Source organism: Syngnathus acus, chromosome 16 (assembly GCF_901709675.1).
Source record: "Syngnathus acus chromosome 16, fSynAcu1.2, whole genome shotgun sequence".
Classification (NCBI taxonomy): Eukaryota; Metazoa; Chordata; class Actinopteri; order Syngnathiformes; family Syngnathidae; genus Syngnathus; species Syngnathus acus.
The window spans coordinates 5,918,608-5,931,751 of NC_051101.1; the positions used below are offsets into that span (position 1 = coordinate 5,918,608).

Genomic DNA, 13,144 nt, shown 5'->3' on the forward strand with positions numbered 1-13,144 from the left:
AGCAATTATTATTATTATATGCAAATTGTATGCTTCTTATCCACAGGAAACGAAGTCCGTCTGCATCCAGGGATCCAAACCAAAAATACGACCAAAGGGAGGGGAGTGACCATTCGCAGTATGCCCCGACAGACGGAAGCATGCCCAGATCACCGTCTGACTATGGGGATGGGGACCCTCGGCGGGCTCCGCGGGGCCCACACTTGTACCCGGAAGTAAATGCAGCGTGGATTGGCTACAGGGACCGGCAGGGTCCTGGACGCTGGCACTCCCAGGAGTACCCTTTGGACCAGGAGCTAGATGGGCCGCACAATGAATATGAGCTCCAGAGGCAACGGCAGGAGGAGTTCCAGACGCGCTATCGCAGCGACCCTAACCTGGCACGCTATCCTGTTAAGCCGCAGCCCTATGAAGAGCAGATGAGAATGCATGCGGAGGTGGGACGCCTGAGGCATGAGCGACGTCACAGTGATGTCTCGCTAGCTTACACTGAACAGGATGACCCAGGACCCATCCGGCTGTCACGTCAACATCTCACTGAGCGCCGTCCACCTATGGTGGGACAGCGATCTTACTCTGTTGACCGCTCCTCCCCGGGCCCCGTGGGTCCTGGCCTTGGAGGCCACAGAACATCAAACCACAGCCCCCCAACACCTCGCCGCAGCCCTGTGCTAGGTGACCGATCTGGCGATCTTCGAAGAGGTGACATGAGCGGAGGAGGGGACTCTATGAGGAGACAACATCACTTGGACCCCAATTCAGCTGTTCGCAAGACCAAGAGGGAGAAGATGGAAAGCATGTTGAGGAATGATTCTCTGAGCTCAGATCAGTCGGAGTCGGTACGTCCTCCGCCCCCGAAGCCCCACAAAACCAAAAAGGGAGGGAAAATGCGGCAGGTGTCACTGAGCAGCTCAGAAGAGGAGCTGGCAACTACGCCGGAGTACACCAGCTGTGACGATGTGGAGATAGAGAGTGAGTCAGTCAGTGAGAAAGGTACGTACAGAACACACCCCTTAAGCTTCACTCTTTCTGTATTTACTATGCTTTTTTCCCTGCAACTGCAATTTAAACTCCATTCTAATTTTAACAGCATAATGTGGTTTTTTTTTTTCAGAGAAGGCAGATTTGGTGATTGTTCTTTCATGTTCATGTTAATCGTGTTTATATAACTGTAGCTGTCAGATATAACCTTCAGTTTCTGCATTCTTACTGTGTTGTTAAATATGTTAAGGGCTCTTTGTTTTCCTTTGCACAAAAAAACCATAAAACATTTGGTTCCCTTTATAAAATAATTCTGCATATTCAAGACTACACTTGCATAAGTAAGGTATACTTGACATTCTATCACCATAGCAACTTGCCAAGAACACCAGAGATGGAAAACATTGAGTCTACATGTGCTCTCAAGTGCGTGCGTGTGCGTGTGTGTTGGTGTACCCGTTAAAATGACAGTTTGACAGTTTGTTTGGTGCAGCCAATAATAATTGACAAGCTCATTTTTAAATACAAAAACCACAATACCTCATCCCTTGAAACATGCTCACCAGTTGACTACCGTGCCGCCCTGCAATTGATAATTGTTCTAAACTTGTTCAGCCCCCGCCAATATAGTCTCAATCTTGCATTGTTTTATTATGTAACTGTTGTGCTCCCTGACAGGCATACACCATACTGGTGATACATTATTGATGTGGGGCTTTCCAGGCAGCCACTAAAACTCAGTAGTGAGGCCGATTTTGGGTCAGTGTTTGTGTTGGTTCTTTCTCCACGTGTCTGTCCCCTACACACAAAAAATAATGTAGGATTTAAATTGCATGTGATGCTATTCGAATGTTTTTTTCTGCCATCTTACATGGATTTATTATAAATGTAATTACTGAATCATTTGGCCAACGTTTTAATGTATATTCATTTTATTTTCAAAATACAGAATAATGAGGCGTAATTATCTAATAGCAATAACATTGTAAAGATGACAGGGTTCATGATCCTTATTATCCACAGTATCCTTACACAGTATGATATTGACCATGATTCTTGTAAGCTCCAAAATTGACCTTGACTCCTTTATACTGCAGCCAAAGCAAAACTAAAACAATCAACCTGCACCAAAGGCCAGATCGGCAAAGAGACAGAAAAGAGAGCGCAAAGCACCTTTTGGCCATATGTGGTCTGTCAGCATCTCAGGGTTTGTGCACTCAGCTTGCCCGGGTGAGGAGATGAGATGTAATAGCGGGCTAAGCAGGGCACTTTTTATACTCTCAAACCTCCAAAACCCCAAGGGTGCTCCTGGAGGGAGGAGGTTTTGATGGAATGTGAAGAAGGGGGGGGGCGTTAGGAGGCGAGAGGGTGTGCCAGCTGTAATGGGTCTGCCTCGTGCCTGTGAGAGCTGGTTACTGATTTACCGCTATGAACCTCTCCCTGTGTTTTACTCTTTATTGATTCCCCTGACACGCAGTCTCATAATAGTGCCGAACAGACAGAAAAGGGGACTGGTTGGCTAACTACAGCAGTGAGGTGGGCATTGTGCTGTGATAGCCAAACATTCATAATGATTCATGGCTGTGGAAATCACAGTGTAGCTTTTAGACAACTTGTAACCATTTCCTTTAACTAATCGCTGCTAGTGTAGCGGTTCACTTGCTTGACTCAGTCACATCATGGATGTAAGTGTGAATGGTGGCTTCTCTCGATATGAGTGAATTGCGATCAATCCAGGGTGACCTCCGACTTAGGCTCCAGCTCCCTGCGCGCAAGCGTGTGCAGTTTAATTGGGGTAACACTATCACCTTGGTAACATACTGTACACAGTTTCACACGTGCCACTTTTCTGCACCTCTTGAGTTATAGTAAAACCAGCATCAATAATTAATGATCCAATTAATAGTTTACACTGTTTTTTATTGAGCTGTCAAAGTGATGGAGAGCATGCTGGTGGTGAACTCCACCACCGCCTGCACTCTGCCTTCATCCTGAATCAGCACTATGTGGTGCCTAGGAGTCAGGGCCAACAAGCAGGGCTGGGCGTAGACTGCTGATACTCACAATTCACTGCCATGATAAGTTTCCTCACCCCTTGAAAAATACACAGTGCGTTGTTGGGCATCAGTGCCCAATTTTGGGGTGTCACTGTTAATAAAGCTTGAGGAGAGAATACTACAAGGCCCTTTGTGTTTTTTAACAGTTGTACACAATGGCCTTGGAAAAGCAGTATTGTATATTGTAACAGTGTATATTAATATAACTTCAGGTTATAGTAATTTAATATAACAGAGCCAGTACGAGACAAACAAATACAGTACAGATAACATCTTCCAGTCTCAAGACTTTGTTGAAGTTATTGGTGTGTTTGTAGGATTTCATTTGGTCAGTTCATCCAGAAGAACTTGCAAGATTTATGCATCTATTCATTTTTTAGACCACTTATCCTGTTCAGGGTCAGAAGAAGCTGGAGCCTAAAGACGGACGACACCCTGTACTAGTCGATTGTCAGACACTGTCACATGCACACCGTGACTGGGTAGAGATTGAACTCCTGCCCTACACTTCTATACTATGTGCAAAATCAAATTAGTTGGGTCGGTTGGGACAAAGGAGTGGAGGCAAACACCTTATTGGGTAATGAATTGATCAAGACCATATTGTCCATACAGTGCAATGTGATTTTAGAGCAATTATGTGAATTGTTCGTCTGCCAAAGAAAAAGTCTGGCCTCAGGCAAGGGATATGTTCACTGGAGTTTGTCTAGCATGCTGAAATACTCTCCAGTGTTTAGACTGCTGACACAAAAGCAGCTGGGGAGCATAATCACTGTTGTCAGCTGTTGTTAGAGGGTCACAGAGGCTAATGCCTTTCAAGGGAAAGTGTTTTATCAAAATGCATAATTTGTTTTCACGCTAACGTCTGATGGCTGCAAGGATAGTTTTAATGATTATGATGATGATCCTTTCTCACTACTCTGGAGAAGACAACCATGTCTCCGAACAATTAACTTTTATGGATCTTTGGTCTGAGCCCATCGTAAGTGTAGTAATAGGTGAGTTCGGCCCTAATCAATTAATAACAAATATCAATCGATCTATACCGAGAATCTCAACGAGAAACAAGTTGATCAGCCAGTACTTTATGGTTTAAAAATGTTTCTCATGCTCTCTCTGTCTCGTGCCATGAATGAGTTATGGCCAATGAATGGTTCTTAAATGGTTAACTGCTGTTATAACTGTCCATATATGTACCATGGGTCTTCCCCTTCAATGAAAAAAGCTGTAATCGGAAGCTCATCTTTTATAGCTGCCCTTTGTGCACTTTAAATTGAGGTCAGTTCGCCTGTGTGCCGCTGTCATCTGAAGCCAAAGTTGAACATGAGAAGGGATTCCCCTTCTGTTGTGATGATGAAACGATAGAAGCATGGTTACTTTTACAAATGATTGCTTGCTTATGTTTATAGTAGTAGTATCGACAGGTGCCTTTCATACCTGTGCCGTAAATTCAAATTAATTTAAAGGGCTCAAAGTTATCCGTTTGTCTGTTCCTGAAGTGTTTGTTTGTGACTTTATGCACGTATTAATCCTACTTTCTGACTGACCAGAGTATGAGAAAAAAAGCAAGACATTACATTTACCATACACATTATCTCCCGAGACCATCTACCCTCATACTCTTTGCGTACTTCGAAGAATGTAGAAGGTTGCTAAAAGTTGCACGTTTACTGAAATCTTCATTTGTTCAACACAACCAAAAGTTCTTTTTCCATCAATGACTCAAATGGCTCAGTAACAATGGTGAGCACTGTCACGGAAGCAAAGTAATCCACATGCACACATTGATTGACGACTGACTGCGAGTTCAGTACAGTATCGTGTTTCGTTGGGAAGTCGGACTTGAGGGACTTACTGGGAGTCGAACCAGAATCATTTCTGATGGACTGCTGTTTGTGTCGTAACCTCAACTGTCATTTTGCTTTTTCCATAGGGATGACACAGTGTATGGTTCTAGGAATTTGTGCGCTGGAGTCTTTGTGTATGAATGTGTGTCAGGTTGTGTCTTTGTTGTGTTTTGTGGTGTCCTCACTGCTCCCTCTTGCTGTCCTCTCTCATGTACGTACACCCTCCCCGCGCCTTACAGGAGATTTGGATGGCCATTGGTGGGACCATACGTCTTGGCATAGCAGCGAGGCCTCCCCAATGTCTTTGGTGAGACATGTGGAGTCTCCTCCCTCCTGCCTCGTAACCTCTATCTGTCTCTCTCTCTCTCTCTCTCTCTCCTTCTCCTCCCCTCATCCCCTGTATTCCAGAGTCTACTGTCATTTCACATTTCCTTTGTTTTATTTACACCTTTGCATGTTGTTTTTCTGTTTTCTTTCTGTTTTTATCCCACACCTTTAGGGGACAGTCAAAGGGGAAAAAGAAAAACAATTGAGCAGGCATTTATGTCTGAGCCAGCACACACCTTATCTGAGAGGCAAAAGAAAATGGTGCGCTTTGGGGGACACTCATTTGAAGAGGACTTGGCATGGTGTGAACCGCAAGTTAAAGACTCAGGAGTTGATACGTGCAGTAGCACTACCCTAAACGAGGAGCATAGCCATAGTGAGAAGGTACTGAGACAATCTAGCCTGCCTTTTTTTTTTTGTATCTATTTATGACCTCCCCGTCTTTGTTTGCTCTGTGTCACTAAGTGTAAATAGGTGAGATGTTTTTTTTTTTTTTTTGCGTTTTATTTGACGTCTAAAATCCCTTTCTTTTACTATTCTATTCCTTTTTGTTTCGGGGGTTAATTATGGCTGCACCTTGCTTGGTGTGGCTGAAAAGAAAACGTTTTGCAGGGCCACCCTCTTTGCTTGCTACTTGTACTTGCTGTTTTGCTCCCCAATAGAAAAAAAAACCCCACACACCTCAATAGTTGTAGTAAAGATGACCACTGACTCTGAACTTCTCTGTTTGTCATGGCACAAAAGAATGTGTGTCCTCCTAGTTGCATGCTCGTTTTCGTATGTTGTGTTGTTGCTCTGCAGCGGTCTTGTTAAGAGCGACAGGCAAACCTTAGGCCGTCCCTCTCACTCTGTTGCCCTCCCCCACAGCAACCAGTCCAGATAAATCCTTCCCCTGGCCAATATTCCATTCACTTTTAGAAAAAAAAAAAACGTCAGCACACCTAATAGGGAAGATTGATTTTTTTGTTAACGTTTTTCTTTTTTCCCTTCCACTGCTGTCTGTTTTCACCCCATGTGTGTCTCACTGCTTTGTTGTGACACTTTTCATCTTTTCTTAATCTCTGTGTCTTTAATTTGGTTCCTCCGTCAAAGATGACCTTTTTAGTCCATTTCATAGTCTGCTTTCCCTTCAATTACTCTTCTTGAAAAGTGGTTGTACGTGTGTAGTGAATCTTCCGCGTGAAACGCTGCCCTTCTTTTCCCCATATTTGATGTGTCGGTTTAGTAATGCTGGGACTGCTTGCTTTTATCTGCATGTGGCACTGCATGATGCTCACTCCACCCTTCACTCTAGCAGGTTCACAAAAGCTCTGCAAATGACAATACTATTGCAAATTTGTTAAGTATTTGAAGTTAAATATGTCATAAATGAAAAATCTTGTTTGTATTTTCTGAGTTATATATATATATACTGCTTGAGTGCCGAGCTTGAGTGAACTTTCCCCCTCTAAGTGAATAAACACTTCCTCAACTGCCTCCATTCACTGAACTAAAGTGATCACATTCAAGTTTGTAAACACAAGATGTGTTGTTGCTCTGACCTCGTAGCATCCGGTGACGTGGCAGCCGTCCAAAGACGGGGATCGCCTAATAGGGCGGATTTTGCTCAATAAGAGAATGAAAGATGGAAGCGTGCCTCGAGACTCAGGAGCTCTGCTTGGTCTTAAGGTGAGCTTCCTCTGCTACTCTGTGCTCTCGTTTTGTGTGTTTCCTCACCACAACCTTGCTTTATTTGAGTTTTTAATGAGATTTGACTCTGGTCCTGATTACTATCTTTCTTTAAAAAAGAGCAAGCTTCAAAGTGAAAAGACCCAAATGATTATTCATTTTCATCGCGCTCATATAGCATCCCCACAATGTTGCCCCTTGCATACTCATCATTCCATATGCTTCCAAAACAACTCAAGTCCAGTCAGATAGGAGACCACAAGGAGAGTGAACAAAGAGCAGCAAAATGGGGGAGTCATCGCTGATTAAATGAGCCTCCTAAAAATGCACTTTTGTGTCTGCTCAGTGCCTTTGTGCTTTTCTGTCCCCTCAACAGCAGCAAACACACTCTGCAGTCCAGCCAGTCAGTCCATCATTCAGGCTGCCAGCTTTGCCCTCACAGTCCATCCCTCGCTGTTCTCCTCTGCGAGGCCCCCGCTTCGGCCACAGCCTGTTATATAAAGCCATTTCATTTAGCAGACGTCCCTAAGCTCCTTTGTATGTTGGCATTCAGTCTCCATTAAGCAGGATTTTATTTGTACGATGAGAGTGGAGTACGGCATCTTGACTATAGTACAGTTCTAGCCCACAGGTTTGTACTGATACAGACCCACACAGTGCCCCAAAGGACTAAAGCATTATCCTGGACATTAAAAAAGGAGAAAAGAAAGAATAATTACTTTGATCTCAGGCTTTCCCTTGACTAAGCTTTTCTCTAGAAAAATAGTTACAGCTATACACAAACAGGAGGAGTATATGTTGTAACTGGAAATGATCTCCTCGAAAGAGTTCCGAAAGTGTGTCGTTGCAATTACATTCACCTTTCTTCTTCACCTCAGGTGGTTGGAGGGAAGATGACAGAATCTGGTAGACTTTGTGCTTTCATCACGAAAGTGAGAAAAGGAAGTCTTGCGGATACTGTAGGGCACCTTAGACCAGGTATTCAGAAAAAATATATATTTACAGTGTATTAAACTACATTTTGTGCGTAAACATGGGAGTTTAATGAAATGTGATCATTTTACAGGTGACCAGGTGCTGGAATGGAATGGAAGGCTTTTACAAGGAGCCACATTTAAAGAAGTTTACAATATAATTTTAGAATCCAAGCCTGAACCACAAGTGGAACTGGTGGTCTCACGGCCCATCGGGTGAGTGCTCACAGCCCTATTCAACGTGTCACCCTGGTCCTTACATCATACATGTGTATGTACCTAAATGTTTTTACATCCGATATAATTATTATATAGAATATGATGTTCCAGGGATCGAGTATTCCCTCAGACTTAGAGATGTTTTGGGGGGGGATAAAAGGATTCCACTCAATGCCTGCGAATTATGCATATTAATTTGCAATGTTGTATCTACCTAGTCTCAGATTAATGTTGCTACCAAGGATTAGATTAACAGTAGCCTGCTCCCTTAAATAAACGTATTCTTTGTTGAGATAACATAGCTTGTGTTCTCACTCTATTTCTTTCTTTCTCAAGCCTCATATGAGAACATTCCACACACACAACGGCAATTTTAAAACGAATCCATTTCTGTCTATCCTGGTTTGTGCTGCGAAAGGGTCTGCTGTACGAATGAAGACTAATGTTGTACTTAGTGTCATTAAAGCACAGCGCATTCAGCATTAGCTTATTGATTCGCTTGACCTCATTCTTTTTCTTTTACACTCACACATTCTTTTCCCCCACCCCCAGAGATATTCCAAGGATACCAGACAGCACACATGCACAACTGGAATCAAGTGAGTCACATGCCTTTTCCATATCAAAATCCAACTGTGGTGAACTAATCAATCAAGTATAGAATCTGGTACAACTTTACAATAAATATATTCTTGTGTGGGTTTTAAAAATGTCTGATGCGTGTAGGTAAGTTAACAATTATATTAAATGACACTTAAATAATGAGCAGTATTTATGTTGGCACTCTACCATGTTTAAGTTACATAAATGCTTTAATGATACTCGTATTTTTTATTACAAAGTTATTATTAACTAGTTATTTTAAGCTATTTATAAGCTCCTCACAAAAACAATTGTAAAATACCCCAAATCTGCATGAAATTCTACTTCAGTCTGCCTCTGCGTTACACCAACACATTTCTATCATTCCTTAATTTCTTAATCTCTTTTATCATGTTTCCTAAATGTCTGCTTTTTCAGGTTCAAGTTCTTTTGAGTCCCAAAAAATGGATCGTCCATCCATTTCTGTCACCTCCCCCATGAGTCCCAACATGCTGAGGGATGCTCCCCAGTACTTGTCAGGACAGCTTTCAGTAAGTGACCTTACAGTGACATATGGTCTATGAAAAATCCTTAGTGATAAATGACCTCATCCATTGGTGAGATGAATTGTGAACTTGAGCCACATCCAACAGATATTTTTCTCCCTTGATATGATATTCAATGCACATTGACACCACTCGAGAAAATGGTGTGTGAGTTTGTTAAGTAAGGCAAACGGGCACAGAATCACATCTATTTTACAATCCGACTCCAGATGGTCAGTGATACGATGTGTCCATTTTCGAGATTGAAAACCTTGCCTGGGATGAATGGGTTAAACTAGTGCGCTGAAATATAACATGAACTAATTATATCAATTTAAATTTATAAGAAAGATGTTTGTGCCTGTGTGTGTGTGTGTGTGTGTGTGTGTGTGTGTGTGTGTGTGTGTGTGTGTGTGTGTGTGTGTGTGTTTGTGTGTTTGTGCATGATTATATGTGTTTTGAGCAATGATAATTTAGAAATTTGAAATTACTGAAATATTTTTTAGTCTGTGTTTAAAATATTTGCGGGGATAACGGCATAGGTTTGGCGCTAAAGTCAGGTAATTGCACATTCGTAACATCTTATAAGCAGAAAAGTGATCTTTGGAAAAAAATCATAGCGCCCTATGCACACATCTGTTTCTGTGTTTGGGTGAATTGTGAGTTGATGTTGTTTTGTGGGAATTTGGTTTCATTGCATTACCTTTGTTGTTAATTTTGCTTATCCAGAGCCAAAGCCTTAGTAGAAGAACACCGCCTATTCCCCCTAGGGTCCAGGTAATGGGCCCTATCTGATGGGCACTCTCTATTTGGTCTTTGCTCTTTGACTGTTGACTGGGCTTTTTCTGTTTCCATATTTGGGAAAATGCATTTCCAGGGAAATTAATGCTTCGTGTTTCCCTGTCAGTGCAGTGCCTTGTGTTACGTTATGATTTTCTGCTATCACCATTTTGATTGGAGTTATGATGTATTGCTCATTTTAACCCATTCATGTCAGTCTGCCTAGGCAGTGCATGCCCTAACTAATCCAAAAAAATGTTTCCATTACCTTGTTGAATTTGCTGATATTCCATCTTTTTAATACATATGAGAGCTTGAACTACACGGTTGCAGGAGGCTTTTCAAGGACAGAGGCCTAGAGTTATTTTCCACTTCATAATACTAAAATAAACCCATAACTCCATAATCGCACGCACGCACATACGCACGCACGCACACACGCATGCACACACACACACAACATATTTCTCATGAAATAGTTTTCCTTGTGTGTATTATAGTGATGCAGTAGTGTAAATCATTATTAATCCAGTTTTGTTGAACTTGTTTTGCTACCAAAACAGTTGAACATTTAGTTTTACAGCCAATTATCATTTATCTTCCAGATAGAAGTGCACGTGACTATTGCACATTTAAAATTAATAAAGATGTGGAGCCTGTCTTTTACAGCAATATTTGACATCTTGGATAGAAGTACTGTCTAACTCTGTGACAATTAATGGAATTGGGGTTAAACATTTTGATTGTTCAGCGTGTCCCACCATTTTGCACAAAAAGCTGAATAGGTTCTTATAGACAGCCGTTTTGCACGCTGAACTCATCGACAGAAAGAATATTAGACCTTGGTGTGTGCTTGCGTGTGTGTGTTTGAATATCAGTTCCTCAATAAGTCTGAGGGGTAAAAGATATATGTTGAATTTCATTGGAGTTCTTAAACTTAAACTTGTGTTAACATTAATGTCAATAATAATAACATAAATATAAATTATAACTTCTTCAATTCATTTGATTAATTTTTAAGCATGTGTTAGTTGACCCAAAGAAATGTGTAAAACATCGTCCACACGATCATGGAACGACATCAGACAATAAGGTTGTGCGTATACAGTAAAAGGGAGTAATCAATAAGAATTTGAATACATTAAAAGCTGATGCAAATGCGAGATTGATCTAATTACTCACGAGGTTTTGTAAAAGTTGTGGCTATTGTGCCAAAAATAGACAACTGTAGCCCGAGAATTCACATCAAGTATTTTGTGTGTTGGTATCGACTAAACTTTTAAAAAGGGCAAGAGTAGAACTTAGTGACAACATTTTAAAAACTGCTAGGAAATGGGTCCCATTGTCATGATACACAGATTAGAATTGGGATACCTTCGGATAAATGGTGTATTTTGAATTGATAGAGGAAACGCTCAAATCGATTGGGTTTGCTATCAAATAGCACATATTTAAATCAGCTTTTGCCACAGGAGCACCAATTTCTTGTGTTTTGACTCTTTTATAACTTACTGTATTTTGTTTGTTTTTTGAAATATTTTCTCACAAATCATTAATCACGTCATGATGATTGACATGCAGTATTCTTAGTGTTTTTGACATTTAAATTTATGTAAAACAATTCTGATAACAAACTCCCGTCTGTTTTTCCTCAACTGTTTTTCCTCAACAAACTTGCCTTGGCTACATTCTTTTAAATTGCTGCATGGATAGCTTGTAGTTTTATTTGCTGGTGCAAACCCTTTCCATTATCATATTCTTGAAGAAGTATGGACAAAAACTTAGAAGATGTCCTTTTGTTTTCATCTCACCCAATTGCTTTCAGGCCTCTGTTACGAGTTTTACCTCTTCTAAGTGTCTGCTTTTGGAGTCCATACTTCCCTTTTTACCACCTTTGATTACTCTTGCAAGAGCATGATTGATTTGTCAATATCGGTGCCCTTTGTCCAATATCGGAGACATTATTACAGATAACATCATCACTGCTAGATGGCTTTATAGAAATGCTGGCAATATTAGAGCGTCTTTTTCTGGAGTAGTTCTATCTTTGATTAAATGAAATCAATACATTAATGCCAGCATTATTAATGATCTTATATTCTAATCAAGTACTTTTAAGCACGTGACTTCACAAGATAGTCATCTTGGTATATACATGAGAGGACCCCACATTGTAGTCGACAACTGGAAATAATAGTGCATGCCAAGATTGAACCGAGCGAGCCTGGTGAAGTTGTCTTCTCCAGCATTATTCACAAAGTGTGTTTTTATCGCAACTTGTGTCTCAGATCGCTGTGACTGAATCATGTTTCTTTTCTGCACTTTTAGGTCAAACTGTGGTACGACAAAGTCGGCCATCAACTAATAGTCACCATACTGGGAGCCAAAGACCTGCCACCCAGGGAAGATGGTCGACCCAGAAATCCTTACGTGAAAATCTACTTTCTCCCTGATAGAAGGTGAGCGTAGGGACAGTTCCAATTTGTGGTAATCGAATTTGCTGTTCAGGGTCATGTCCTTCTACACTTCTTTATCCTCAGTTGTCTGCACTGTACCATGGTGCATAATGATTTTGTGGTCCTTTCATGTTATGATTGTAAATCAAAATGATAATTATTCTTCCCCCAGTGACAAAAGCAAAAGGAGAACAAAAACAGTAAAGAAATCCTTAGAGCCCAAGTGGAACCAGACCTTTATGTATTCCCCGGTACATCGGAGGGAGTTTCGGGAGCGCATGTTGGAGATCACGTTATGGGATCAAGCCAGAGTGAGGGAAGAGGAGAGTGAATTCTTGGGAGAGGTAAGAAAGACAAAAAGACATCTCATCAGTGTGTGTGTGTGTCTCTCTCTCTCTTGCTCTCTCTCTCTCTCTGTCTCACCGCGAGCAAAAGTTTTCGTTTGGTTAATATGAATTACTCAATGAGTGTTTGACACGGTCTGTAACCCGACTGTGGCTTTTCAAACGGATAGATACTCATTGAACTGGAGACAGCTCTTCTGGATGACGAGCCTCACTGGTACAAGCTACAGACCCATGACGTGTCCTCCATCCCACTCCCGCGTGCCTCCCCAAACACACAACGTAGGCAGCTCCATGGAGAAAGCCCAACACGGCGGCTTCAGAGTGAGTGCCGACTTTTTCACCCAACCTGTCTGTCATAAAG

At 41.5% G+C, this 13,144-nt stretch overlaps 1 protein-coding gene across 48 annotated transcripts in view; it reads left to right on the plus strand.

The window, feature by feature from the left end:
• rims2a (regulating synaptic membrane exocytosis 2a) overlaps window positions 1-13,144 on the plus strand; it is a 90,907-nt gene that overhangs the window by 44,003 nt on the left and 33,760 nt on the right. For 21 of the 48 annotated variants that reach the window (XM_037273673.1, XM_037273675.1, XM_037273679.1 and 18 more), the window contains 11 exons: window positions 47-993; window positions 5,385-5,596; window positions 6,761-6,880; window positions 7,759-7,858; window positions 7,947-8,070; window positions 8,626-8,672; window positions 9,094-9,206; window positions 9,930-9,977; window positions 12,309-12,439; window positions 12,609-12,780; window positions 12,951-13,104. In XM_037273673.1, coding sequence (XP_037129568.1) covers window positions 47-993; window positions 5,385-5,596; window positions 6,761-6,880; window positions 7,759-7,858; window positions 7,947-8,070; window positions 8,626-8,672; window positions 9,094-9,206; window positions 9,930-9,977; window positions 12,309-12,439; window positions 12,609-12,780; window positions 12,951-13,104 — 2,168 coding nt within the window. Of the gene's footprint in view, window positions 1-46; window positions 994-5,124; window positions 5,193-5,384; window positions 5,597-6,760; window positions 6,881-7,758; window positions 7,859-7,946; window positions 8,071-8,625; window positions 8,673-9,093; window positions 9,207-9,929; window positions 9,978-12,308; window positions 12,440-12,608; window positions 12,781-12,950; window positions 13,105-13,144 lie in introns of all 48 variants that reach the window. The other 27 variants (XM_037273681.1, XM_037273711.1, XM_037273683.1 and 24 more) reach the window with 3 other exon arrangements.